The sequence below is a fragment of the Puma concolor genome, chromosome B1 (assembly GCF_028749965.1).
Source record: "Puma concolor isolate L17-30 chromosome B1, mPumCon1.1.hap2, whole genome shotgun sequence".
NCBI lineage: Eukaryota > Metazoa > Chordata > Mammalia > Carnivora > Felidae > Puma > Puma concolor.
In genome coordinates this window covers 103415775-103443510 of record NC_141670.1, presented here as the reverse complement: position 1 = coordinate 103443510, position 27736 = coordinate 103415775, and the positions used below count along the sequence as shown (strand labels likewise).

General features: G+C 37.9%; 1 protein-coding gene across 6 annotated transcripts in view; it reads right to left on the bottom strand.

Moving 5' to 3' along the window:
* Positions 1 to 27736, bottom strand: part of TRPC3 (transient receptor potential cation channel subfamily C member 3) — a 74977-nt gene that overhangs the window by 32371 nt on the left and 14870 nt on the right. For all 6 annotated transcript variants that reach the window (XM_086704293.1, XM_086704297.1, XM_086704292.1 and 3 more), the window contains exons 2-7: positions 23282 to 24053; positions 16412 to 16600; positions 7725 to 7889; positions 4790 to 5006; positions 3185 to 3418; positions 661 to 925 (exon numbers count right to left, since the gene is read on the bottom strand). In XM_086704293.1, coding sequence (XP_086560419.1) covers positions 661 to 925; positions 3185 to 3418; positions 4790 to 5006; positions 7725 to 7889; positions 16412 to 16600; positions 23282 to 24053 — 1842 coding nt within the window. The remainder of the gene's footprint in view (positions 1 to 660; positions 926 to 3184; positions 3419 to 4789; positions 5007 to 7724; positions 7890 to 16411; positions 16601 to 23281; positions 24054 to 27736) is intronic.

Genomic DNA, 27736 nt, shown 5'->3' with positions numbered 1-27736 from the left:
CAGGGAGGGCTAATGATCTCCCTACCTTGAAGGACTACAGTACAAAGGGAGGACCCACATGCAGGGTTAGGGGATCTCACAACTGGATGTCTCTCTGCTGAGGGAACTTAAAGGGACAATGACTAAGGAAGTCTAATCAAGGAAGACTTCACAGGCAAGGTGAGTCTCCGATGTAGAAACAAGTGTGACCACAGGAAGGAAGTGGTACTAGTGTTATAGTGAGTTATACAACATTTAGCTGTAATTTCTTCTTACTCAACTCCTTTGTACTGATTAATGATACGTTAAAATAAAGGCCAGTGCTTTCTTTTTTGAATAGTAATGACTACAAATTACTGAAACTAAATTTAATGTCATACATAATGTAATAGATGTCCAGTATTAAAAATCTGCTGTCCAATTCTCTTAAAATAGTCAGCTTCATCTAGGATTTTTCCAAATTTTGATTCTGTTCTGTGGTCCCTTACTAAACTCAAAGAAATGAGCCTTTAGGGCAATGTAATCATGCATAAGCATTGCTTTTCAATGGATAGTTTTGCTCTTAAAAACATCTTTATTATGATTATTGAATTTGTGGTGTGTTTGATTCATCTGGATTTGTTAGAAATTTTCCTCATCAAAAAAAGGAAAACATCCTTTTTTCGAAGATGTTTTACTTACGTGGTAAAAGCAGCATTTACTTTAGCCCCAAGGTAGTAAGAATAAAGTATGAACATGCCAATCATAAAGGCAAGAAACACCATAATAAAGAGGACCATGAACTTGAATATATCCTTCACAGTCCTTCCAAGAGAGATCTGTAAAGGGCCAAAGCTCTCATTTGCAGGGAGGATATATGCGATCCGAGAGAAACTGAGCACAACAGCAATGGCGTAGAGGCCTTCAGATATGATCTGAGGGTCAGAAGGGAGCCATTTATCTCTGGCTAGAAAAAGAGAGAGAGAGAGATATCAGAAATGGGACTTTGTTTCATTGCAATCTACAAAATAAATACCTTAAATAGGATCTATTTTGTAGGAAGGTGGTTTTTATCTCAGTTGAAACTACTCTAGATTTAATTAACTGTCTGGGCATTATTTTTATGTTTAAACCAGAAGCATATGAATTCTACACCCACATGGAGTCTTTTAATCTAATAAACATGATTATGAAGATACTAAACCTGCTCCACATTGAGTAGAAACAGAGTCAAGTGCAAAAGATAAAGAAAGAGGTTAAAACCCTTCATTAGACACAGACTGTGTCCAGAATGACAAAACAACGGACTTGACTAATCTGTCTTCTCATATATGGACCAGCTATTTTGTCACCCTACAGGCTCAGTTGGCACAAAACTTATTTTCCATATTTCATGGAGAAATTAGTTCATCTAACAGTTTATGCAAATAAAATGTTGTATTACAACAAGTGAGAATATCACTGAATCACAGTGGTGCTGTCAGTGTGATATCTGAGCAATATTACTTGTTCCTGTAAAATGTAAGATGCTATTGAGGTGCAAAAATTTTGGATATAGATTCTAAATGAAGATCCCACCACTTTCAAGGTCGTTTAGTAGGTTCACAGCAGACTGTTGGATACTCATTTCCCTGGAAGTTCAATGAAATAATATGTCGCTAATTTTGTGCAGAGTTACTCCCAGAAGAATGGATACATTGTAGATATTTCCAACAACAAAAATTAATGTTTATTGAATGTTTAATGTGTACTAGACACTGTGCTTTCCAGTGACTCTACGGATTTGATGTTATCATTATCGTTTTTTTAGAGATCCAGAAACCAAGACTTAAGGCTAAATCTTTGATCAAAATCATACACATATTAAGGAGCGAATCCTGAATTCACTAATTTCCCTCCAGATTATAGTCATTAGATACACATGAATCAACCTAAATAAAGAGGTTATTGAAATAGTCAAGATATATATTACACAAGATACAATTTAAGCTAATTCTTTGATTATAAATGGTAATCATTTGCTCATTTGATCTGGTCTCCTTGCAATTAAAAAATCTTTGCTTGTTGACAACAAGACAATGTGTTTAAATTTCACAATGTGTGAAACATCCATCTTACATTTTGGAGCAGGCGCCCAGCCTTCTTCAGTTATGTTAACATGCCACTAGTACTTATCACAATATAAGCCTTAATAACACTTATAAAAAGTGATTCTTACAATCAGAACTCACTTAAACTCTGTGCCTGAGTTTCCTTATCATTAAAATAAGTGTTAGGCAATACATTTTTTTTTAATATTTACTTATTTTGGGGGAGAGCACAAGCAGGAGAGGGGCAGATAGAGGGCAACAGAGGATCTGAAGCAGGCTCTGTGCTGATAGGCTGATTGTGGCAAGCCTAATGTGGAGCTTGAACTCACAAACTGTGAGATCATGACCTGAGCTGAAGTCAGATGCTCAACTGACTGAGCGACCCAGGTGCTCCTAGGCAATACATTTCTAAGGTTCTTTTCAGATTTAAGATTGTGCAACTACATGGAAATTTGCTAATCACACCTTTCCAGCCCGGCCTCAATGGAGGGAAGGCTAACATTGCTTACCATCGGTTTGTGCTGGGCAAGGAAGGCATCAGTATCCTTGCACCCTGAATATCAGCTGGGACCTCCCTGCTCTTCGTGATACACAGAAGTTAGGCATGAATTCCCTTCCATATTGTGTTGAGGGGCAGGGTGTCCCCCCCAGTATTTCTGCCTGTTCCCCAGAACTTACATTCTCATGCCACTTTAGCTCCTACTTCCCGCCTCTGCCAAATTTTCTTCACTCCACCTGTACAGCAGTTTAGGGCCTTTTGTTATTTTATCTCCTCCAAACTCCAAACCATGCACTCAGGTACTCATCTTCCACCTCAAGCAGTTTATCAATCTATTTTTTCCCCTAATGAAGACAGTTTCATATCCTAAGAATATGTAAGAGTACTTATGTTGTTAGGCTTGAAGATAATTTTCTCTCACTTCGCAACACCTTCATTTTATAGGTTTGAAAACTGAGGCACAGAGAAGTAAGTTACCTTGAACAAAGTTATACACAGCAAGGGAGCTCCATAGCCTCTGTTCATACACATTTAACACACATCTCACATTAAACATACTCTTATTGACATTTCCTTCCAAAATGTGGTTCCAGTACCCTTCCTGATGCATAAGAGGACCCTTCAGTTAATAACTTACCATAAGTGAAATACTGTATCTCTGGTGGAAGTGTAACTTCACTGAGGTCACTCTCTTGGACATAACTGTCCACATACTGTTGTGCTTTTGTTGCCTGAAGGAAAGCTAGGAATCTGGCTGTGAAAGCAGCAATGAAGATGGAAAGCATCCCAAAGTCCAGCACATTCCACAACTGCAAAATATATTCTCTAGGTCCTTCCAGCCAGAGCTCCTTACACTCAGACCACATCATTCCTGTCACACACGGAAGGTACAGGTTACATTTTATAGCTTAGACTAGCTTAGAGAAGCTGTTATTTTGTCCACTATCAGTCCCCACCTATAAAAAGCTCCATATATCAAGTACCATATCAGGCACCCTGAGGCCCTGGGCAAAGTTAAGTGGAGGAAAAATGTTCAAGTAAATAAGAATTAGAATTCGGAGAAACATAATTCTACACATAGCATCAGAAATGGTGCGCGCGCACGCGCACACACACACACACACACACACAAGAATATTACTCGGCCATAAAAACGAATGAGATGTTGGATTTGTAACAACATAGACTTAGAAAGTGTACACTAAGTGAAGTGAGACAGAGAAAGAGAAATACCATATGATTTCACTTACATGTGGAATCTAAAAATCAAATGAACAGCAACAATGAAAAGGCTCTTGAATACAGAGAACAAAGTGGTGGCTGCCAGAGGGGAAGTAAGTGAAGGGATAGAAGAAATAAAGAGCATTAAGAGGCACAAATTTTTAGTTATAAGATAAATAAGCCATGGAGATGAAAAATACAGCACAGGGGATATACTGTAATAACATTGTATGGTGACTACGTTTATTGCGCTGAGCATAGAGTAATATGTAGACTTGTTAATTCACTATGTTGTACATATGAAACTAATACAACAGTGTATGCCAACTACACTTTACTAATAAAAATTTTTTAAAAAGAACTTTTGTGAGGTGAGGTAACCAGCATTCTGAAAATGGAAACTCGCCTAAAAAAGACCTCTGAAATGAAAGCCAAAAAAAATTTTTTTTTTGCAAAAAAATTTTTATTCATCAGCTAATGGCTACTAGATTATCTCACAAGTATTTCAATTAAATATTTGATCATCACAGTAGGTCAGATTTTTAAAATTTACATTTATTCAATAACTGAAGTTAAAAATGTGATATATTTATATTGGGTTCATGTTAGTCATAAAAATTTTTATTTAGTGGTAAGAGATAACTTTTAGTATTCAAATTATTCAATTATTTTGTTCTACTGCTTATCTTACAATGAGAATGTTGTCACCACATAATGCACAATAACATTTTAAATAAAAAAGGCAATCGGGGCACCTGGGTGGCTCAGTTGGTTAAGCTCCCGACTTCAGCTCAGGTCATGATCTCATAGTTTGTGAGTTTGAGCCCCGTGTCGGGCTCTGTGCTGACAGCTCAGAGCCTGCAGCCTGCTTCAGATTCTGTGTCTCCCTGCCCCTGCCCCTCCCCTGCTTGTACTCTCTCTCTCTCTCAAAAATAAACAAACATTTAAAAAAAAAAAAAGGCAATTGTTATATAGACACAATGTTTGGTAGAAATTAAAATACTTAACATAGAAAGCTTACCAAGAACCCAGACCATAATTAGCATCTCAGTCCAAGTGAACTGGGTGGTTTTCACCCTGAAGATCTGCTTGGGATAGTCAATAACAGTGATGTTTGGCAGCGTGGTGATGCCTTCGAACCTGTCTGAGGCATTGAACACGAGCAGGCCCAGGAAGATGATGAAAGAAGCAGCATGTGCCACAAACTTCATGAAAGGGCTTCGCAGAATTTTCCCCAGCTGTAGTACAACAAACAAACAGAAAGAAGACGAAGACGAGACTTTTATTTTGGAAATGTCAGCTTCTACTTATGAAAATTATTATACAGGGTAAAAGAAAAACAGATGAAATGAGAATAACTTCAAAATTCTGCCTCTGTTTGTGAAGAGCTATACATTATGAAAATCACTCCTTTTAGGGAATGCTGCCTCCAAGAATTATTTAAGAAGTCTTTAAACTTCATTGTTTCTAAATATCCAATTTATCTTGGGGGGTAACACTGCATTCACAGATGCATTTCTGAAAATCACAAGGCATATGCTGGTTATTCTTATTTTTCCACGAAAGACCACACAATCCATGTCTAGGTTTTAAGTGTCTAGGAAAAGAAACTCCAAATTGTAGTGCATATGCTTTATTGCTTTACAATTGAAATGTTATGAATTTAGAGACTCATTCATTATAGTTGAAACATTATGTGTTTGTAGCACATAACAAGGCCTTTGAATATTAAAAACCTTACTAGTACAGAAGTAAATTTTAGTTCTCACTTGTAAGTCTTTTGAAATCGACTTGTACTTTGTATGATATGAAAAAGGCAGATAATATTAGAATCAAGTAAATATTTTATGTACTATTACCTCAATAAGAAGGAGTTATACAATAATTAAAATCTCTAAGTAGGTTAACTTAATTAAGTCAGCCCTGAGTTTGGAAAATCATATAAATAGTACAAAAGCATGTCTGAAGTTCAGAGCATAATTATTTTAAGGTAACTCCTTTAAAGTCCCATGTGATATAATGTCCTTACAAGCCCCATGTTCTCGTAGAAATGAAAAACAATTCTGCCTGTCCCAAGGGCTTCTGTAGCCCAAGAAAAAGGTACATTTGGTTGATTTATCAAATAAGTTCTCTAGTCTACATACTCAGAACCAACTTTCAAACTCAGTCTGTGACCTTAAAAAGTACCAAGGCTCACATTTAAGAGACGGCAACTTCAAACAAATGTTTTTGCATGTCCAGAGCCTTAATTTGATGTCAACAAATAACCGAAGAATGTTAAGCATTTCTGGAGTTGAACATGAATGCAGACAGACAAATGTCATATTTTCCATATTAGACACAGACAAATAAACACCACATTTGCATATTGCTGTGCTGTTCTGCAGCTGCAAAGAGGCAAATTTGAGGTAGCTCATCCATAGCACACAGTGATTTCTTGAGAGTTTCCAAATCTGTTTCTCATAAAGGCTGATCTTTTAAAACTTTAAAGAACACGAAAATAAAGCAGCATGCCTATCGTGAAACTAGGATATACGTGGGGGATTCTTGCTATGTTGTCTTTGGTGGTACGTGGCACGTATAAATGTGGGCTCCAGAAACAACTCAATTCTGTCCTTTCCCCTCTTTGGAGGACACAGAGTTCACTATACTATTAGCTGCACTTTTGTAAGTGAAGAGAAAAAAGGAATGGACTTCCATATTTTCACTGATTAAGCTGTCCTAAGAGGCAAACACTTAGAAACATCAACTCTCCTATTCGTTTCCCTCAGAAAGGGAAATTATTTGTGTGGGAAATGATTTTTGCTTTGATGCATGCCCTCTTATCACTTATAGATTTTAGTCTTTAGTGCTTATGTATTTGAGGAATCATAAGGTACTTTTCCATGATACAGAACAAAGGAACTTAGTCAACTCATCAAACCTGATCAAAATGACAAACTTTCTGCCTTAAATTGCATGGGCAGCTCAACAATGAAATAAGATGGATGAATACGCTCACACGTGTATGGTGCCTGCAGAGCAGGACTCACTCTGCCAGGAAGACTATGCAGCCAGAGAGGTGACGGATTTCCAGGATCATTGTAAGTGGCCTTGACTCATTTTTCCTGAAACTGCCTCTGATTTAAACAAAACCAGATCTCAGAATATAAAAGCAGGATTAAAGGACCTCAAAACGGCTTATTCTCCCTGGCGGTGCCCTTTATTAACCCAATACAGATCCTGTTAGCATGACTAGTATGCCTTCCCATATCCTGTTCAGAGGATCTCTTAGGCACAATTAAACTGAGTCTATACTAGCAAGTTGAGAGAGGGATGAAGATAGTGAACAAAGTGATTCAAGCAAACTAAACATAAACAATCTAAAAAATCCAAAGACCCCAAACCCAAATTCTACTTTTTTTTTTTTTTTTTTTTTTAAGAATCTTCTGAAGGAACAAAGGGCAGGGGGTTGGGGGGAACCTGGCATGCACTTTCTTGAATTCTTTAAACTAACACCACTGTTCGTGACTGTGCTTGATACACTGAACCTCAGATCTCTTGACAGGTTCCAGTGAGTTGCCCTTCCAGTTCTCAGTTCCTTGGCACCACTGCAACAGGACTGTTCTAAACGCAGGCCAACTTAGTTGACGCTCTTGATTTATTAAGCTGTCCACAGAATCAGCAAAAGTGTAAGTGCGAACCAAGCACTTTCCCTCTTGACCACCATGCGGATTTTACCTTAAAAGCCTAAGTATTATATGCCTTCAAATGTGATCTATTCCACTAGTACCAAATCCTTTTTCATCTCTTATTTGAATTGATCCAGTCATTAAAAAGCAGAATTTGTGTCCCTGAGTCCATTAACATTCAGGGTAAAACTGATAAGAGCCTTAAGTAGGAAGCTTTTTCCTTCTTCATCCCTAAAACACACGGCACACCAACCACGGAGGAAATGGATGTAGAAAAACATGTACCCTGCTGCAAGGTGCAATCCAGTAGCCGATGGCAAGAAATGGAAGGCCCAAGGCCACCACCAGCACAACCAGACACTTGATAGCTATGGTCTGTTCCCGCAGGCCTGAGAGGTTCTCATACCAGATTGTCAAGAGCTGCTGCTGGCAGTTGGGGTGAGCCACAAACTGTTGGCAGAAAGAGAGGGGGAGAAAGAGGTAGGTTACTATCATTAGGGATACCTCAACTACTGAATGCATAATCCTAAAGATATTAATGTACACTTTTCCAGAATATAGGCACTAGAAGGTTCTGGTAATATTTTCCTTTACCTTCCCTCCATTTTCCAAAACTGCTTCAGAACTAATAGTACTTAAGTGGAAACAAGAGCACAAAATTGATATCATCCTTAACCACATTTCTTTCTGATTGAAATTCTCCATAATACACAGATTCCTGTCCATAATCTGGGTGACATATGCTTTCCTTTGTGAAAATGTGTCCCATCTTGTTGTCTGCCAGCTTACTTATGTTCAGTTCAAAATGGAAAAGAATTGGCTTGTATTAGACTATAGCTAAAAAAAGAAATGTGTTAAGTTTCATAAGTAATTCCTAAAGTGCTACATGTATGAAAAATATACATACATATATGTATGTACTATAACTGCAAACTGCAAAGATCTGCAAAAAGCCAATGAATCTGCAAGAATTCTGCTTGGTTCGCACTTACACTGTGTCCAGGCCCTGGCAGCAAATGTCCCTTCCTTCCTATTTCAGTAATCTGTCCTCTTTTTATTGCTGCCTCTATCACAGGTTAAAAAAAAAAAATGATCTCCAACAGTTCTTTTGTAATTACAATTGTAACCAGGAAAACTGAGCACATTATACTTACTTCAGCCCTGCCATTTTATTCTATTTTGCCATCTGACTTTGCTAAGTCGTCTGCCAGCATCTATTCTGATGGACTGGGATTTTGCTAAAGTCCTGTCCTTGTTCAGGTAGCAAAATGTATTTGTAGTCAGGCTCATGTAAAAAGGTCCCTACCCTAACAGGTGCCCTTTTGTGGCTAAATATGCCTGTCTTTGAATGGCCAGGTGCACTTTGCCCAAGCTTGGAGATTATTCAGGGTCATTCACAAATCAACTATGAGTGCCAGCTTACATATATTTTTAAAGAGTGTTTAGCAACGCAAAAATCAAGGTATCATTATCTTCTGAAAAACAGAACAATAACAATGAACCCGTTAAGAAGCACTCATGAAATGTTTTTTTACAAACTCTTAGAGGCAAGGAAGGCAGCTCCAGTTCCTACTATGTGAAGGGTTCATCTTTGATCAAGTTCTAGTTAATGATCTTAATGATTTTTAGCAACTCCAGGCAATTCCTCAAGTTATTCGGCTAATTACCAATAAATACCACACCTATAAGGAAATTAATGGGTTTCCACTTACTGGTGTATTGTTTCCCATTAGCTCTTCTAATTAAAAAAAAAAATTAATAAAATTAAAAAAATAAAACCTCATCCCCTAGTGTAGACAGTAGAGATGCAATTTCCCCTAACCCCCCACTTTTGCCCCTATATGTGCATCGCCCTCCGGGAAGTCCACTGATGATCACTCTGGTGACTGCTGTGCCACAGGGCACAAGGGGCTCTTGACACCTGCTGACAGAAGTGGTAAGATGAATTTACAAATATTAGATTTGAAGTACTTCACTGAACTTATTTCAACAATACAAACTGGTAGGATTTGGGAGATTTAAAGTACTATAAAGAGGATGCTATCTTTTCTAGCTTAATGAGTTCAATGTGAAAAAGCAGATTTTACCTTAGAAGTTTCTTTCAATTCAATTATAAAAGTCCCAGGTCCTAAAGCTCACTGGTCATTGCTAGCTGCTAAGTCTGTATTAGAACTCCTTTCCAGACTCAAGATTCTGTTACTCTTTCAAAGTTCTGATTTTTGATCAATACAGTCATTATTTGAACCCATTATAAAATATGATCAAGGTTGAAAGCCCTGGAATCTTTGTGACCACTTTCTAGGATTCTTGTTGAGAACTTTGCCAAACTTCCAATTCTGCCCCTGTACTCTACTGAATCATTTCCTTCCTGCTTTACCCCTCCTTCTGTGTTAAATCCTTATCCCCTCTGAGTTCCTAAATGTACCATTCATTCATTCATTCATTCACTCTTCAAAATGTTGTAAGCTCTTCCTATGAATCAGGCACTCTGTTAGGCACTTGGTAGAAGAAGGTGAAAATGGAAGCATCAGTGCACATTAAGTGATTAGGGATTCCTGTTCTACAGCACACAGTAAGCTCTCCATAAATGTGGGGAAAAAATGGAGACAGACTTCTTATGCTTGCCAAGATAAATAATCAACATTTAAAATATTACTAATTTGAGGGGCACCTGGGTGGCTCAGTCGGTTAAGCCTCCAACTTCATCTCAGGTCATGATCTCACGGTTTGTGGGTTCGAGCCCTGCATCAGGCTCTGTGCTGACAGCTCGGAGCCTGGAGCCTGCTTCCAATTCTGTGTCTCCTTCTCTGCTCCTACCCCACTTGTGCTCTCTGTCTCTCAAAAATAAATAAACATTAAAAAACTAAAATAATACTAATTTGAAAGTTGGAGGGTTTACATTTGGACAGATGCAAATAAAAAGCAGTCCTATGACTCCAGCTAGGCTCAGCTTAGGATGGGGAACAGTGCATTCAGAGAAATCTACAGTGGAGATGATGTCATCAAATCAGATTGTCGCTTAGGAAGTCAACATGCACTTTTTTATAGGCCAAGACTTTCTGCAGGACAGAAAATCCCTATGAAGTTAAGAGACAGGTGGACGTGTACCCATGTAAAATTGATGGACAAATTTCCCTTTTGAGTGTCCGGCCTTTCTTTCTTAGGTTTTAATCTCTTAAGGACAAAAATATTAATGTTGCAATATGGCTTCCTCTCCTTGCTCCTCCTCCTCCAGTTAATCTTCAACTTTGAAGATGTGCTTTATGGCATGAATTACATTGTATAAGGGTTATACAGCCCTTAAAGACTTGGTGGAAATCAATCATTCCCATATGGTATTATATAATGATCAATATTTGACCCATTGTGACTTGTACAATATAGTACAAAACCCTAATATATGTTAAATATTAGCCAAAACTGTGGTGTTTGCAGTTTACTTGTCACACTTTAAAATTCAGCTTAAAGGTATATTTCCTATATTATTAATTCTACTCTCTTCTTGAGATAGTAATACACCAGCCTATGGTATCTGTTCATTCCTTTCAATTCACAAGAAAATACAAATGGATATTTTCCTCTAATAATTTAAAATCCTAATGCAAGTACACAAGGAACATTTTTAAAAAATAATAAAATCAATACAACAGTAACAAGTGAGGGCAAAAGAGTTAATCCCTCTAGGAGATGAGTTTTTCTCTTTTCAATGACTTCAAAATAGGGCAGTGACCTTTATCTCTTAAAATTGTTTACCTTCTAAAAAAACCTCTTGTGCTGTCACTCCAGTCATAGCCAGTTGGATAAAATTTGTATGCTATTTCCCAACTTCAGTGGACCAGCAAATTGAAATCATTACAAAAATAATGCCTTTATTTGAGGTGTTCTGATTTAAAGGGAGAATGCTTGACACATAAGAAAATCTCAATCTTTCAATGGAACAAAACTATTGTAGCATTGAGAACAAACATTTTTTTCCCCGTGCCAAATGACTAACAGATTGTAAACTGAACCAGTAATCAGGGCAGGTTAATGGAAAACCATGAGATAATTTTCAACTTAAAAAAAATTTCATGTTACATTGTTTTATTATCAAATCACCCTTTACAAGAACTATCTTCATGGAAATACTGTTGTACAAAAACATGTTAGGAACACTCTGTTTTTGTTTTTAATGACATTGTTGAAGGCACAGTTCATACAATTTAAAATGCTGCTGTGAATAAAAGCTACATCATTCAATTTCTTTTTAAAGCTTTTTGAGTTGTGAAATATAAACTGAAAACTTACAGTGTGTAAGTTTTCTGGATTTTGAACCCACTGAGTGCACAATATTCTGTTCTTTCTCAGTGCTGGGCACAAACCTGGCCAAGAGGCTATACAGTGTGGGATTCAGGACAGGCTGGCCAGCACCTGCACCGCACCCAAGGTCTCTGCAGGATATTTAGCATTCTCATTGCATTGCTCAATGTTTGGAATTAAGGAAACCACACTTTCTTCATTCATAGTGGATAATTTTATGTGTATATGTTGCTGCAAGTCTCTCTTTTTTAATGTTTTGAGAGAGAGAGAGAGAGCGCACACACGCATGTGCAAGTAGGGGAGGAGTAGAGAGACAAGGGGATAGGGGATCTAAAGAGGGCTCCATGCTGACAGCAGAGTCCAATGTGGGGCTCAAATTCATGAACTGGAAGATCATGACCTGAGCCGAAGTCAGACACTCAACTGACAGCCACCGAGGCACCACCATGTGTCTCTTTTCTAGGTGATATTTTTATAGTTAAATCTAATCCCACCATGGAGAAAATAAGAGAGCAAAGAAGAAGTCAGGAAATTCTCTTTCTCAACAGCATGGTTTTCCAGATCGATAGTCTATCAACTTCTAGTATCCTTTATCTTTGTCAAGGACTTTCTTAGAATAGCTTAGTAAAGCTCTCATTATTTCTATTGAGGGAAGGGATTGATGTTCATCCTCAAGTTGCAGAGAAGACAGAGGTAAAGACAGAATTAAAACACAGAGCTTTTAGGGGTGCCTGGGTGGCTCAGGTCATGAACTCATGGCCCGTGGGTTCGAGCCCCACATCAGGGTCTGTGCTGACAACTCAAAGCCTGGAGCCTGCTTCGGATTCTGTACATCCCCCCCTCTTTCCCTCTCCCCCGCTCATGCTCATGCTCTGTTTCTCTATCTCAAAAATAAATTAGAACATAAAAAAAAAAAAAAACTCAGAGCTTTTTGGGAAAGGTAAATAATCCATTATTCAAACGGGAAAATAACATTGTCGTCTAAAAGTTAATTTTCTTGTACTCATTTCAAAAAATTTCATCTTTTGATCTATTCCATTCTCTTTTGTAGAATAACATGAGTAGCTCTACAAACAGTAATAAAATTTACTATCTTTCCAGTTTTATTATTTACCTTAGAAACTCCTCAGAAATGATTCTGAGATGAATAATCTGTAACATCCATTCCCTGATAGAGAACACATTATTATTTGTTCCCCACTAGTCGCATAAGATTGCCCATTTCACCAACAGAACTGAGAGTATGAATTTTCTATTCTTTAATAATTTGAGAAAGGGGAAATGGTATTTGTATATTAGGATGCATTTATTATTAGAGGGCTTAAAATTTTTAAATAGGCTTGCTATCCATTTAAATTTTCTGTGAATTGCCTATTCATGCCCTTTGCTTATTTTTCTATAGGGCTCTAGAAATTTTTCTTAAAAATTTGTTTGAGCTTTTTGTAGATTATCAATCCTTGATAAGTCAGAATTGAGAAATTATACCTTTCTCACTTTGCTCTTTTTTATGATCTTTCTGTGTACAGAAGTTTTAAGTTGTATGTGGTTAAATTGTTTACACTTTTGCTTTGTTATTTCTTCAACTGCTTTCATATTAGAAAGTTCTTTCTCCCATAAATATTAAATTCATGTTCAGATCTCTCCCATTCAGGTCTTCTATATTTTCATTTTCTTGACTAACTGCCATCGAGCTCTCTAAGGCCTGGGTAGACCTCATGGTGTGATTCCCAGGGAAGACTGAGCTCTGGGAACTATGAGGCCAGAAAGAAGCCAGTAATCCCAGACCCAGAGCTGGGAGGAGATCTTGAGCACATAGCAAAAGAGACTTTGAGTCTCTTATGGGAAACAGCTATTACAAAAAACTAGTTTCCTTGGTGGAATTATGAGTTGATTTGAATATAAATTTATTATGTTATCAAGAGGGAAAAATTCCATAACATATATTTTGAAATCCCAATGCCCTGCATGTAGCTGTAGACTACCTCAGTGTCACAGTGGGTAGGGTTCACACATCATTGTAACCCAAGAAGTGGTTTTACTTAGGAACCAGAAATGAGATAAAGGAAAAAGGAAGCACCAGCAGGGATGGGGCATCTTTTCTCTTTGCTAAATGGAGACATGTAAATGTTGAGTGAAGAATGAAGGACATCTTGGAGAGAGAAAAAGAAAGGGGGAAGTGGGGCTTTGGGGGGCATTCTGGAATAAATTTTTATATACATTAATTGAGTGAAGCTTCTAAGTCAAAAACTTGAATCAATATTCCCTTTATATCACAAAACAAATGAACCCAGAAATACCTGCAAAGCCCTAAACATCCTTTCAGTTTCAAACGCACTTTTTGTTGTTTCCTGGCAGTAGCTGACTGATAGCAAATTTATTATTAATGACACCTCATACATAATAAACTATACATCAATTTATTTAAAATTAACATGCCAGGAAGACATTCACTGTCTCAAGACAGTTTGGTTCACAGAAGCCCATCTACAGATGAGCTGTCTCTGCTAATATGACACTTTCAAAGCAATGATAAAGAACCAGTGACAACTGAAATCAATTCTCTCCTCTCAGGTGCTAAAGAAAAGAGATGTGTATTGTAAGATTTGTGAATAAATGTCCAGACAGTTTTCTAAAAATGGTTTAATATTAATCTTATTCAGTATTATCTTTTTTCCTTCAATATAGCAAAACCTCAACTAGCAAGAATTCTCTAGAGAAAGACAAATACCAAATGATTTCATTCATATGTGCAGTTTAAGAGACAAAACAAACAAGCAAAGGGAAAAAAGAGAGAGAGGAAAACCAAAAAACAAACTCTTAACTATAGAGAACTGATGTTCACCAGAGGGGAGGGTGGGGGGGATGGTTAAAATAGGTGATGGGGATTAAAGAGGGCACTCCTCATAAGCAGTGGGTGTTGTACGTAAGTGTTGAATCCCTAAATTATACACTGAAGCTAATATAACACTGTGTGTTAACTGGAATTAAAAATAAAAACTAAAAAAAAAAAAAAGAAAGAAAGAAAGAAATGCTCTAGGAGGAAGGCAGTCGAGCCAATTTACTTTTCACTGATAATTCCTTGAAAAGTTATTTTACATCAGTATTAACTAAGAATCTTCACATTTCCCTGTCTTTTTAAGTTGAGGAGAGATTTGTGATTAATAGCTGGCTAAAACCTTGTGAACACTAGATGTGGAAGTTCTCCACTTTGTGGAGTGTGCACACACACAAAGAGAGAAAAGGAAAGAGAGAAAGATCTCCTCATGCTCACTTACTGCTAGGGTGCCAGTACATGCCTAGGTTCCACAGGTCAGAGGCACATGTGCAGACCTCAGTTCTGGGCCTGGTTCTGAGTAAGGTTTCTGGAAGCACAGCTTAGATAAGCTTGTTCTTCCACCTCCCCTCGTGAATCTGTGAGTCTCCTCATATCCCTTACTTTCTGCCTAAATTGGCTATAGTCTGCTACAATGGACTGGAACAAACACAGTGAACATGAAATTTGTGTTTGATGACTAAAGCTAAACTTGCTTAAGAGTCATCATCCTGAGAATGAATTTTCATAATGTAGAAATGTTACTAGCTCATACATGTTGAATAATCACCATGTACTATACCCGTGCTAATTATGTGCATTAGCTCTTATAATTATCAAACAACTGAAAACGTAGTTGCTATTGTGGTCCCTACTTCACTAATAAGAAGGCCGAGGCTTGGCCTGGTTGGGTGACTATCCCATGGTCACACAGGGAACACGTGGTTAACTCAGGACTTGAACCCCTACAAACTGGCTCCAGGGCCTGCCCTCTTAAGCACCATGTACAGAGGACAGAACATTCAGTGATACATGATTAACCAGTTCATAAAACCAGATCTATTCCTGTTAACAGCTTACTTTTGGTGATTTATCAGTTTCTCTTAAAATACAACATATATGTGTGTGTGTGTGTGTGTGTGTGTGTATAATTAGTTATCTAATATATAAAAGCTGTTAGATTCTAGATAACTGAGATTTTTATTACAGTAAAACATCATAGCTACAATTTTCATGGATTATTTAAAAGCCCCATACAAGCAGCAAATACATACACTTAAGTTTATTTGAAATACCAGAGTAAAAAAGTAATCATAAATCTTATTTCTGGTATTCACAGCTGTGTGACCTTAGACATAACATTTAAGTTTGGCAAACCTCAGTTTCCTTGTAGAAAAGAAATCTCATCATCTATTTTACCTATTTTATAGGTGAAATGGATAACATAGGCTTGTCACAAGGATTAGCATGACAGTGTAACAGTGCCTTACAAAAATGTATACAAATAACATTTTATTATTTTTAATTGCATCACGAGTGGTTCACAAAGTTCTTTTGCATGTCTTAATCCACTGAAATTGCATCAAAACCCTGAGACAGGTAAGAGGTATGATCCTCCTTTTATAGGAGAAAATTGAAGTTTAGAGAAGGTTTATGACTTATTCAAGGTCTTGCAGCAGACAAAAAGTGGAAAGGATCACAGAAGCTAGATATTTGACTCACAACTTAACCACATTTCACTCAATCTCTTTCATGAAGAAAAAAAAATCTATTATCAGTAACATTTATTTTTATTATTTAAAAAATTTTCCTGGGATTATGGCATAGTTGATATGGTGCTGGATAAAAGTAGGCCACTTACCTTTTTGACTTCATACTTAATAGCAAGTTTGACACGACTCAGTGAAGCTTTATGCCTGTGTACCTCTAGGGGCTCTGCTGATTCCAGATCTCCATTCAGAATGGCTTCTACCTCTTCTGAGTCTCGGCAAAGATCCAGCACACCCACTACAAAGTCTTTACATTGCATGGAGAGCTTCCGGTAGTCATTCTAAGAATGAGAGGTTTAAATTCAAGGAGTTTGTTTTAATTCAATGAAAAGTATTTAGAGTTTTTGCGAATTACAAAAAAAGGTCCCTTCTTCTGGGTAGAATTGCCGGTTAGATACAGGCCGGATTTGCCCCCATACACCCTCTTAGCCGATACCTTCCGCAACCTAACCATATCAGACAGCTCTGTGAATGGTATGCACGTTGGTCCCTGGCTTGTATTAAGAGATGTTGGCTAAATGCTAATGCTGACAGAGCAAAGGATCAAAAAGACTTCAGGCTCTCTTATGCAGATAAACAATAGTTTCCTTAAAGCCGAAACAAAACAATTCCTGTTATGAAAATTGGTTTAAATGGCAAATTTTCTAAGGAAGCAATCTGATATACAAGATGGACTATATGTGAAAATCATTTGTTCAGTTTATACCATCCCTTGCCTTGCTGGGGACCCAGCTTCTCAAAGCGTAATCCTCAAACCAGCGGCGGCAAGAGCACCTGGACATGTGTGAGCAATGTCAATTCTCTGACCCCATCTCAGATGTTCCTATTTAGAAACTGAAGAAAGAGCTCAGCAATCTGTGTAAACACGCTCTCCAGATGTTTCTGATACACATTTACATCTGAGGATGACTGGTTTATAGTGACTGTAAAGAGATGGACAGGAGCCAACCTGGAGAGGAGGTATTTTTCCTTGTTTGTCTGAAGGGCACATTATCATGTCCTGCAGAACTGGAAGGAGAGAAATGTCTGATTAAATGTAATTGAATTCTCAAGGGTTGCAGAATACCAATACCTGAGAGAAAATTTCCAGGCCACTGGAACTAACACCTTGCTAAAAATAATCTGTGAATCTTTAATTTCATTAGCATATTTATATAGTGCCATGGACTGGTATAAGGAAGTCACTTGGCAGCATTTCCTGTTACCTTCTGAATGGAGTTCTATTTCTGGCCCCTTGGTTCCAGTCAAGGTATCAATGACCATCTCTTGGGAAAGCATCTTACTTTCAGAAACCCCAGTTCCACCTCTATGGCTTTCACTAAGTTTTAGCCCATTAAGAAAGTTAACCAGATGATAATTTAATTCGGCACACTTGAGGAAAATAGAATTTTTCGATATGTTCTGAGATACTGTAAATGTCTAATAACTAAGTAATCTTAGGATAGCAGTATTTCTGGGCTTCCCAAAATCCTACTGAAAAAAAAAAAGACATGAACAATTTGAATTTTTTCCCTCAAATACACAATTGATTTCATGGGCAAAAATCACATCACCAACTAAAAGAAGAAAGACTGTTTAAAGGCTACATAGACTATAATAGTTTCCATTTCAGATATCAGAAATTCAGATAAGGAACAGTTACAGTTAATCCTTTTCCCCTAATAAGAGAATAAAATGAATAAAACTTCAATCTTTGGTTTCCATTCAAGTTGGTACCATGCAACTGATAAAATTAATAAAACGTTCAGTCTCTGGTTTCTATGCAGAATGTCAGTTAAATATCCATCTGACTTTCATTCCTGAAAGACTAATGAAATATTTTATTATAGCACCCAGAAGTATTAAATCCATGTCTGTTTCCATATAAAGCTTCCCTTTTAACACATTTTTTTTTTTTTTAGATGAAATTTCCTCATGTTACTCTTCAGTTCAGACTGTTCTATAAGATTTGGAGCAACATTGGATGACCATTTCTTCACTGATCAGAAAAAAGAGAGACTATTTCAATGCTTGAAGAAACTTAATAACTGCTTCTGTAGTAATACATAAATCATAATTCATTGTTTTTAAAAATGATAATCTGGGCTGGGTGGCTCAGTCAGTTAAGTATCTGACTTTGGCTCAGGTCACGAGCTCAGTTCTAATTCATACTTTCTGGGTCGGAGCCCTGCGTGTCTCTCTGTCAGCACAGAGCCCACTTGGGATCCTCTGTCTCCCGCTCTCTGTCAAAAATAAACATTAATTTTTTTGTAAATCATAATCTATAAACTGTCTCATCTTAAAGTCGTGTGGTTTGTTCACATCCACTGAAACATCAGTCAAGAAACAAAAACTGGTAATCATACAAGTTGCAAAAACAACACTTTGTCTTCCTAACAATGTCAACATTTCCTGCTCGAAGAAGTGTATTGCCCAAGTGCGGAAAATAATCACAGCTGGAGATAATGAGAATTTCTTTTATTGTGGTCATGGGATACCACTTCATCAATATATGTGGGGATCCCAGGGAAAGATGGAGGGCTCCAGCTAAAGACAGCTTTTCTCAGTTGCAAAGGAAACTAGCAACAGTCTGCACTGCACCACAAGGTGACTATTTTAGTTCTACCATGAGGGCCTGTCTCATGTTCCTTCACAACTCAGACCATTTGTCTGATCTGCATTTTCTAGTAATTTTCTCTTAGTTTTGCTTAATCATGCTCATCATGCCACTCTTCCAATACCATGGCTCTCCACAAAGTTACCAGATGGCCCTGCTACTTTCTTTACAGAGCGGGAACTCAAAACCCTGAGGACCTGCTCAAGCCAGGGGAAAAACAATGATGCTTGGTCCCTGTGGCAGCCTGTCTACAGATTTCAGCACACTTATTTTAATGTTTGTAGTTATCATCTCAATCCCTTTTTATCCTTAAAAGAACAATTGAGGGGCGCCTGGGTAGATCAGTCAGTTAAGTGTCTGACTTCAGCTCAGGTCATGATCTTGCAGTTCATGAGTTTGAGCCTCATGTCAGTCTCTGTGCTGACAGCTCAGAGCCTGCAGCCTGCTTCAGATTCTGGGTCTCCCTCTCTCTCTGCCCCTCCCCACCTCACATTCTGTCTCTGTCTCTGGAAAAAAATGGATAAACTTTAAAATTTTTTTTGAAATAAAACAAAAATTGAAATTCAACTCTAAGCAGGCTTTGTTCTATCAGATCCTTTCCCTAATAACAAAAGGAGCAGGCTAGTGTAGTGCTTAAAAGCAGAAATCTGAAGCCAGATTTACTGGGTTCAAATACTTCTTCCACCACTTACTAGCTGTAGGATCCTGTGGGATTTACTTAGCTTCTCTGATGAGAATAAGCCAACCTAATATTGCTGCTAGGAGGATTAATTGCTTAGAGCATGGTACACATGAGGTACTATAAAAATACATCCATGTTATCAGGTACAGCACGTTAGATAGAATATCTAGGTCTGGGACCCAAGGCACCTAAATCTAGGCTTAGCAGATGGGTCCTTGGCTATAGCTTTTGTTTTCTCATTTGTAAAATAAGAGGTCTATACAACCAGCTGACTCCTAGAGTATCATCCTGCTTTTGCTGTAGTGATTTTGGTTATATTTATTTACCTCTTCCTCACAGCCCTACTATGATGTAAATTAAAATTGCTTTTCTAATTTAAAGAGAAGAAAACTGAGGCACAAGGAAGGCAAATGCCCTTTTAAAAAAAAAATAAAGTGCATTATTGACTCAGAATTAAGAAATTTCACTTTGCATTCTCACAGCTTAATAAATGACTAGCTTCCTTGCCACTGACATTTGGAGGATTAGACCTAGAGTCCATTCTGTCCAATATTCTGTTTCTCAGAATAGCTTCAGACATCATTTACACATCCAAACTATTTCCTTAATAACCTGTCACCAAGCCGTCCTCCATTAATTTATCTAAATCTATATCCTAGAATTTTCAACCTCTCAGGGGTAATGACCTTCATATGTTTTCGGCACCATGCCTCCTGCATTCTTCAAAGAACTTTGGAAACTGCACACTGGCTAAGAACCTTCTCGGATGCACCTAAGTGATGGCGATTTGAGGGGTGAGATGCTAGATCTTACAGGCCATTGATAAAATAAAATAGATACAGGTGTCTAAAAAGAAAAAAAATCACCTCTTTTTCACTAGGGAACATATTTTTTCATTTCAAGGCTAGTATTTGATCTCATATTTTGAACTCTTTCTCTATGGAAAGAATACAGTGAACATAGGGCAAATCAGGTTATCTGTTTGCCTCAGAAATGAGCTTCACTTCCACTGCCCTTTCCAAGCTGAGTCTCTGGGTCAGCACCGTGAAAGCACTATTTTCTCTGTCTGTCTAAAGCCCTGACTGATGGACAGGAGCGTGGGATGAGAGGGCACAGAGATGAAAGGAAAGCAGGTACTAAAGGAATAACAAGGACAGGCAGGAACAGGAAAGAAAAGCAACCTTTAGTCTGGAGGAAGACTTGTCGTCCTTAGAAACTGTAACTTCTGAGGAACCATCTATATTCAGGGTCAGAGAGGGTTATGCTACACGAGTACTTTCCGTACAGATCAGAAAAAGGAACTGTGAGATTCAGATGATCTTTGCAGATCCTTAGACACTTGGCAGCTTCATGGACGCCCTCTTTAACTCAGTAGTATTTTCTCCTATTTTTGCCTCTTGTAACATTTTCCCACATTTGAAAGGTTATCAGAGGTGACTCTTTAAGTGAGGGTAAAGGAGATTCAAAGTATCATCAATACAGACCTAGCCAGCTTCAGGAAAAAATATGAACAACAAATTTTTTAACTATCACTTCACGAAGATGACTTCTCTACACAGAATTGCAAACACTAGCCTCTTTTATAAATTATTAAAGCATAATATTAGAAAAAATTCCCTTTTGTAAAATCTCTTTTACAGATCTTCAATATATATCAAGCAAAATGCAAAAAAAAAAAAAGAACAAAACAAAAAAAAAAACAAAAAAACAAAAACAAAAAAAACCCCACAAGGTTTTGATGAGATTTGAAATAGTGGCTAATAAATTTAGAATTACATTTTTTATTACTTTGTCAAAATAGTGATATTTACAACTATTTAACCTTAATGCTTTTCTATTTTCTCTAAACAGAATTTGAAATTTTCCATTTTCTCTGAGTCCTGTCTAAAAGAATAACTCATCTTGACTCCAAGGAAATTCATCTTTTCAAATATCACATAATGAATCTCTTCAAAGAGAGTAAATATAAGGTGATATTTTTTATTTTTCCACATTTTCCAAAATTTTTATAATAAACGTGTAGCTTTTATATCAGAAAAATTTTTAATGGAATAACAAAATTATACTTAAGGTCAGAGATCCACCAGGACAAGATGAGGGTTTATGATTAGGTAATTTGGTATGTATGGAAAAGGAAACATACAAACAAAAAAAACATGCAAAACTTTCCTACCATTTTTTAACATCTTTTTTTAAAAAAACATTTTTTTTTTTAGAGCAGGTTTAGGTTCACAATAAAATTAGGAGGAAGGTACAGAGGCCTCCCACATTATCAAATCTCTCACCAAAGTGGTACATGTCTTACAATTGATAGATCTTCATGGACACATTGTAATCATACAAAGTCCATTGTTCATATTAGCGTTCTGTCTTGGAATTGTACATGCTATCAGTTTGGATAAATGTATAATGACATGTATCCATCACCATGGTATCATACAGATTATTTTCACTGCCCTAAAAATCCACTGTACTCCACTTATTTATTCCTCCTCTCCACTAACCCCTAGCAACACCGATCTTGTTACTGTCTCCACAGTTTTGCCTTTACCAGAATGTCATACAGTTGGAATCATATACTATGTAGCCTTTTCAGATTGGCTTCTTTCACTTAATGATATGCATTTAAATTTCCCCCATGTCCTTTCATGGCTTAATAGCTCATTTCTTTGTCCTAAACCATTTTCTTGCAACCCCTTAACTTGAATTATATTGCTAGTTGCATTTTTGTAAACCTCACGTAAGTATGAAAAACTGTAATAAGATCTGAAAGAGAATAATCACTTTCTGTGATCTGACACCACGCTACAAAGAAGATTAACTCAGCATCCAGAAAATAATTTAAGGAACTGATGTCTACAATAATCTTCTTAGGTGGACAACGGGAGACAAGAACCTGCTGAAAAACACGCTGACTTTCACCAGAACCATGAAATCTCCTTGTGCCCCAGATTTAATATGTAGAACCGTCCAAAACCCATAGGAGGATGTAGTAATTGAATAAAAGATTAAAATATTCTATCATTAATTTTTTATAAAAAATAATACCACTTAACTGGAAACAATGTTCAGAAAAAAGGCTCATTCATTAAAAAAAAAAAAATCCGTTAATGCAAAACACTTTGCTATCCTTGTATTTCTGGGTTGACCTGAGGTCTATGGCTCACCACTCTGAATATACATTTGTGGATTTCAGGAGAGACATTTTTGTCATATTAATAAAATTATTTTAATCATATTCCACATTAGTCTTCTTTCTACCTAAAGGCATATACAGATGTTTGGGCCAATAAACAGTACATGCAAAACCAATATCACTTCAGTGTCGTGTGGCACCATACCACTAACTATAAAAGAGGAAGGATACGGGAGGAAAAAAGTCACACCAAATTCCTCCTCTAATCAAAGGGGAGAAGTCTTGCGTTCCACTTAATGCTCACCCACACAGAGCAGCACCATAACTATAGCTCTCAGATCCAGTATATACCCATCCCCAAAGCAAATTTATCACGGCACCATGTTTAGAGGTGGAAATCATCGGTCATTTCTGAATGACATCCCAGTCCCTTGTGATTTTAAATCCACTGGGCAAAACTGATTCCAGAGCAGACTATGGAAGCCATCTGGCAGCAGCCAGGAAGTGGATGAGCATGCAGGGTCGCCAGGGTGGAGCACAGAGCTTACCTTGAACTCCTTCTCTATGTTGGCCAGCTTGGCCAACTCATTGCTGAGCTCCAAGGCGGTGAGCACTGGGTCCTCGCTAGACAAGGACAGGTACGCTGGGCTGGCCAGCCCCTTGTAGGCATTGATCCTCGAGCGTGAGTGGCTGAAAGAGTCGTGCCTCTGCTTCTCCATGCAATCTCCGCATTTGCAAAAATAGTCGTGTGGCCGCTCGATCCTGGCACCCTTCATCAGTAGCATATGCACCACCTCGTACTTCTGGCAGTGCGCCGCCAGGATGATGGGCGTGATGTCGGGAGAGAAGCGTGTGCCGTCCTCGTCGTAAGCATAGAAGTCGTCGTCCTGCAGCTCCTGCTCACAGGGGCTCAGGGTCAGGCGCTTGCTGGCTGCGAAGCCGGGGTGGTTGAGGATAGCTTCCACGATGCGCACGTAGCCCTTGCTGATGGCAAGCAGCAGGGCGTCGCCGATTCGTGCCAGGTTTTCCTTCTTGAGCAGCAGCTCTGTCACCTCCAGGTGCTCGTTGCCCACGGCCAGCTGCAGCGCGTTCTGGCCCATGTAGTCCACGCAGTTGACGTTCAACGTCTTGGACTCCTCTAGCATCTTGCGCACCACGGGGATGTTGCCGTACTCAGCAGCGTCGAGGAAGCGCTCTTCCTCAGCTGTGAGGCTGGTACCCCGGTCATTGAACATGAAAGCGGGGCCCCGGACGGCCTGGCGCCGGCCCTTCTCCCGCATCACTGTCTTGCGCCTCAGAGATGGGCTTCCCTCCATGGACCTAATCAGCAGCAATGAAAAACAACTGTAGACTATTAGGGCATAGTGCTTCCTCCTCATACCTCGCCCTTCTCAAGTACACAGCACCTACAGCAGACCTGTGACCTGCGGGCAGCTCGGTCAGTTGCTAAGCAACGTGCCTGAAATTTACACCTGTACCTAATATGGGCTGCTTGAACCCAGAGAGGAGTTGGCTATCTATCACAACGAGGGTTCCTGTTCAGTAGAACATGGCATTCAGAAGAAACAATAATATAAACAATTTCCAGACATCTGTGCCTCCCTTGAGACCCTGGTACAGGTGGAACTCATTGGACCTTGTATAAATAACCGTACTGGTCCTAAAAGTCTTGAAAATGAAGGCCTAGCAGGTTCTTGGCACCAAAGCACTAGACTTTAAGGCTAAAGAAAGTAAATTTTTCAAGAATTAGGCCAGAAGAATCCTCTCAAGTCATTGCATATTTTTAACTAAATAAAATAATTGACAGGGGAATAAAAGCCTACTCTTCAGGCCAAGGATCTTTCAGGATCTTTGTTATCTTTTTCTCTTAAGGGTATCCTGTCCCCACCCCCCCCCAAAAAAAACGAGATTCATTTTTTTTCAATGACACAGGCAAGATTTAGCAATTATAAAATTAAAGCATCAATCTAAAACTTATTTTGTTGAAAACGTCTGTGACTTTGTAATAAGAGCCGTTAATTACCAATACTATATAATTGACTGTTTGAACTAAAAGGAGATGGTATGATTTATGGTTTAAAAATCACTACTATTATTTTATGAATAAAGCAACTGGGCACTAATAGTATATCCGGAACAATGTGTACAAAATCCAAATACCAACCACATTTGTTGAGACTTAGTTGCACTATGAAAATGATCTCATTAATTGATGTGTACAGTGACTGAGTTCACATTGTGATTTCTGTGATGCTGGGTAAATTTATTTCTTCGGACTTCCTTACCCCAGGTGTAAAATGGAAATTTACAAAGTGCTTCAGAGTTTTCTCATGAGCACATAAACAAAAATCTTTTTTAGAAGTTCCAAGTCTCTGAAAAATGATGCTAAACAATATAATTTTTAACATTGTGATTACTTTTAATGTTTCAGTGGCTATTATTCTAAGTACAAATTTACATCTTTACCCAGCTCTAACATTCTTGCTGACTGAAATTCTTATGATCGACTTCCTTTAAAATATCTGTAATTTTTGTTTTCTGTATGAGTTGCACCAAAAGTACCAGTTGAAACTCTTTCCACATTATCCACTTTTAAGGCAAATAAGAATGACAAGTTAAAAGTGAATGGCTGGGGAAAAAAGGATTTCTTTCTATAATATATATTCCAGAAATACTTTCCACCATTGATAAAACAGTATTCACAGAGTCAGGGGTTGAAAACTAACTAGCGAGGACTCTATTCTCCCTGGGAGTCTGGGGGTGGACTTTAGGGAACAGGAGAACTCAGAGGCATCTACCAGCCCCTACTCAATTCTCACTTCTGCCGGCCTCAAACCAAGAGAGAAACACAGAAGGCACCAGCAGATGTTTCCCATATGGAGACCAAAGGAATGTGGCCAGGCAAACCTGGGACTACACAGGTGACATATCCAAAGAGGTCCGGAGAGGCTTGTTAACTCCAAGGGCAAGAGGGCTATGACTAGCACCCCGTTCTAACTGCTCAACTAGTGTCAGGTGATCAACTTTTAAAAATTAAATAAATATAGCATTTTTATATACACACCTTTATAAATTTACACATTTATGTACACATATGTATATACATACATATATATGTATTTGTAGCAATTTCTAGAAAGCAATACAAGAGGCTTTTAACCATAGTTATACTGGGCTCTGAGCAGTGAAACTGAGGAGCCATAGGGGAAGGGAGATTTTTGCTTTTCACTTATACCCTTCTGCACTTTTTGAATAGTTTTAACCACAGTTTGACTATTTTTACTAAAAAATAAAATTCATTTTTTGATGTTTATTTTAACCCCTTAGTTGACAAAAAATTTTAAGTAAATGTACATATTGGCAACCATTGCATTATAATCTTTCTGAAGCTAAATAAATGCCATATTAGTGGGATATGGATGTATGTTGTGTAGGGTAGCATGCAGAGTGAGGTTGTGAGTGTGTGGTGTGTGTGTAGGAGACAAGGAAGTGCAAAGCTGGGTGTGGGGGTGTTGTGTGTATATATGTGTGTGTCTGTGTGTGTTGGTATGATGATGATTTTTAGGTGGACAAGAACTGGGAAATAGCATTCACTGAACTGCATGGAAGAAAACTTTGTTTCAAGATCAAACTATGACAAGGGTTTTAAACAAATCTTGTAAAAACTGTCATTGTAGTAGTTGAGTATGTTTTATTACTATTAATGGTACTGACTTCATTAGGTTAATATTTATACTATGAAGCTACAAACTGGAACTCTTCAAATGTCTAGAATCTCCATACGGTATAAAAGATGAATTCTGTGCTTACCAACGACAATATATTGACATTTTCTATAATACAGAATATATATGCAGAGTATATATGTCTGAAGAATTCCAATCTCTACTCAGGTTATCGTTGGGGAAATAAACTCATTATTAAAGTGCTACCTCTTAATGGAAAGGTCTCTTTATTTAGTGATTGCTATCTAAAAAGAAAATCACTTATAAAAACCCCACCTTTTCTCCCCAAAGAGTTGATGTGAAAATACCAGAATATGATACTTCAATGAATTTTTCTTTGCATTGCTTAGTACTCGAAAGTTTTTTTCTTAGAATTTCTCCCTCTTTAAGAACCAGTATCTCCATATTGTATATTTGAGCTGAAACGTGGGATTTTAGTACTATACAACACAAGTCACATGAGTCATTTTGATGTTGTCTTTAAAACATTCTAACACTGAGTTAAGTGTGAAGTCATATTTCTGAATTAGAACAAATTATACGGCTATTTCAAAATAAAAGAGCTGATCTAATGCTACTTCATGGTAAATCCACATAGCAAGTATCTTTCTTTCTTTCTTTTTTTAACTTTTCTTACAGTATTAAGACAAGCTTCATTAATCTGGAATGGTATGAGCCACATTGAATGCAACTCATCCACAATTCATAAACATGGCTCCAATCTCAGCTAGTTTTGACAGGGCATCTCCTCTAGCATGAGAAATAAGGAAGAAATGTGGGTGAATGGAAGAGAATGCTTCACTTTAGTAATACTAACACTAAAATCATTTTTCCAGACATTTCTTACCTTCGGATCCCCACCCAATGGCCTGACTCATTCAGCACTGCAAGGGTACATTGTGCAGGGCCTTCTTTCTTGTAAAAGCATTGGAGTACCACTGACCTAAACCAGATGCTTTACAAGTCCCTGTGCACGCTCTGGCTGATAGGGATGTCTGGTAATATCTGACTGCTATGGACTGAATTGTGTCCTCACACAAATCCATATGTTTAAGCTCGAACCCCAGTGTGATGTCATTTGGGGATGAGGCCTTTGAGAGGTTTGGAAGGTAATTATGATTAGAGGAGATTATGAGGGCAGAGTCCTCATGATGGGATCAGTGCCCTTGTAGGAAGAAATAACAGAGAGGGTTGCCTGGATGACTCAGTTGGTTAAGGCTTTGACTTTGGTTCAGGTCATGATCTCACAGTTTCTGGGTTTGGACCCCATGTCAGGCT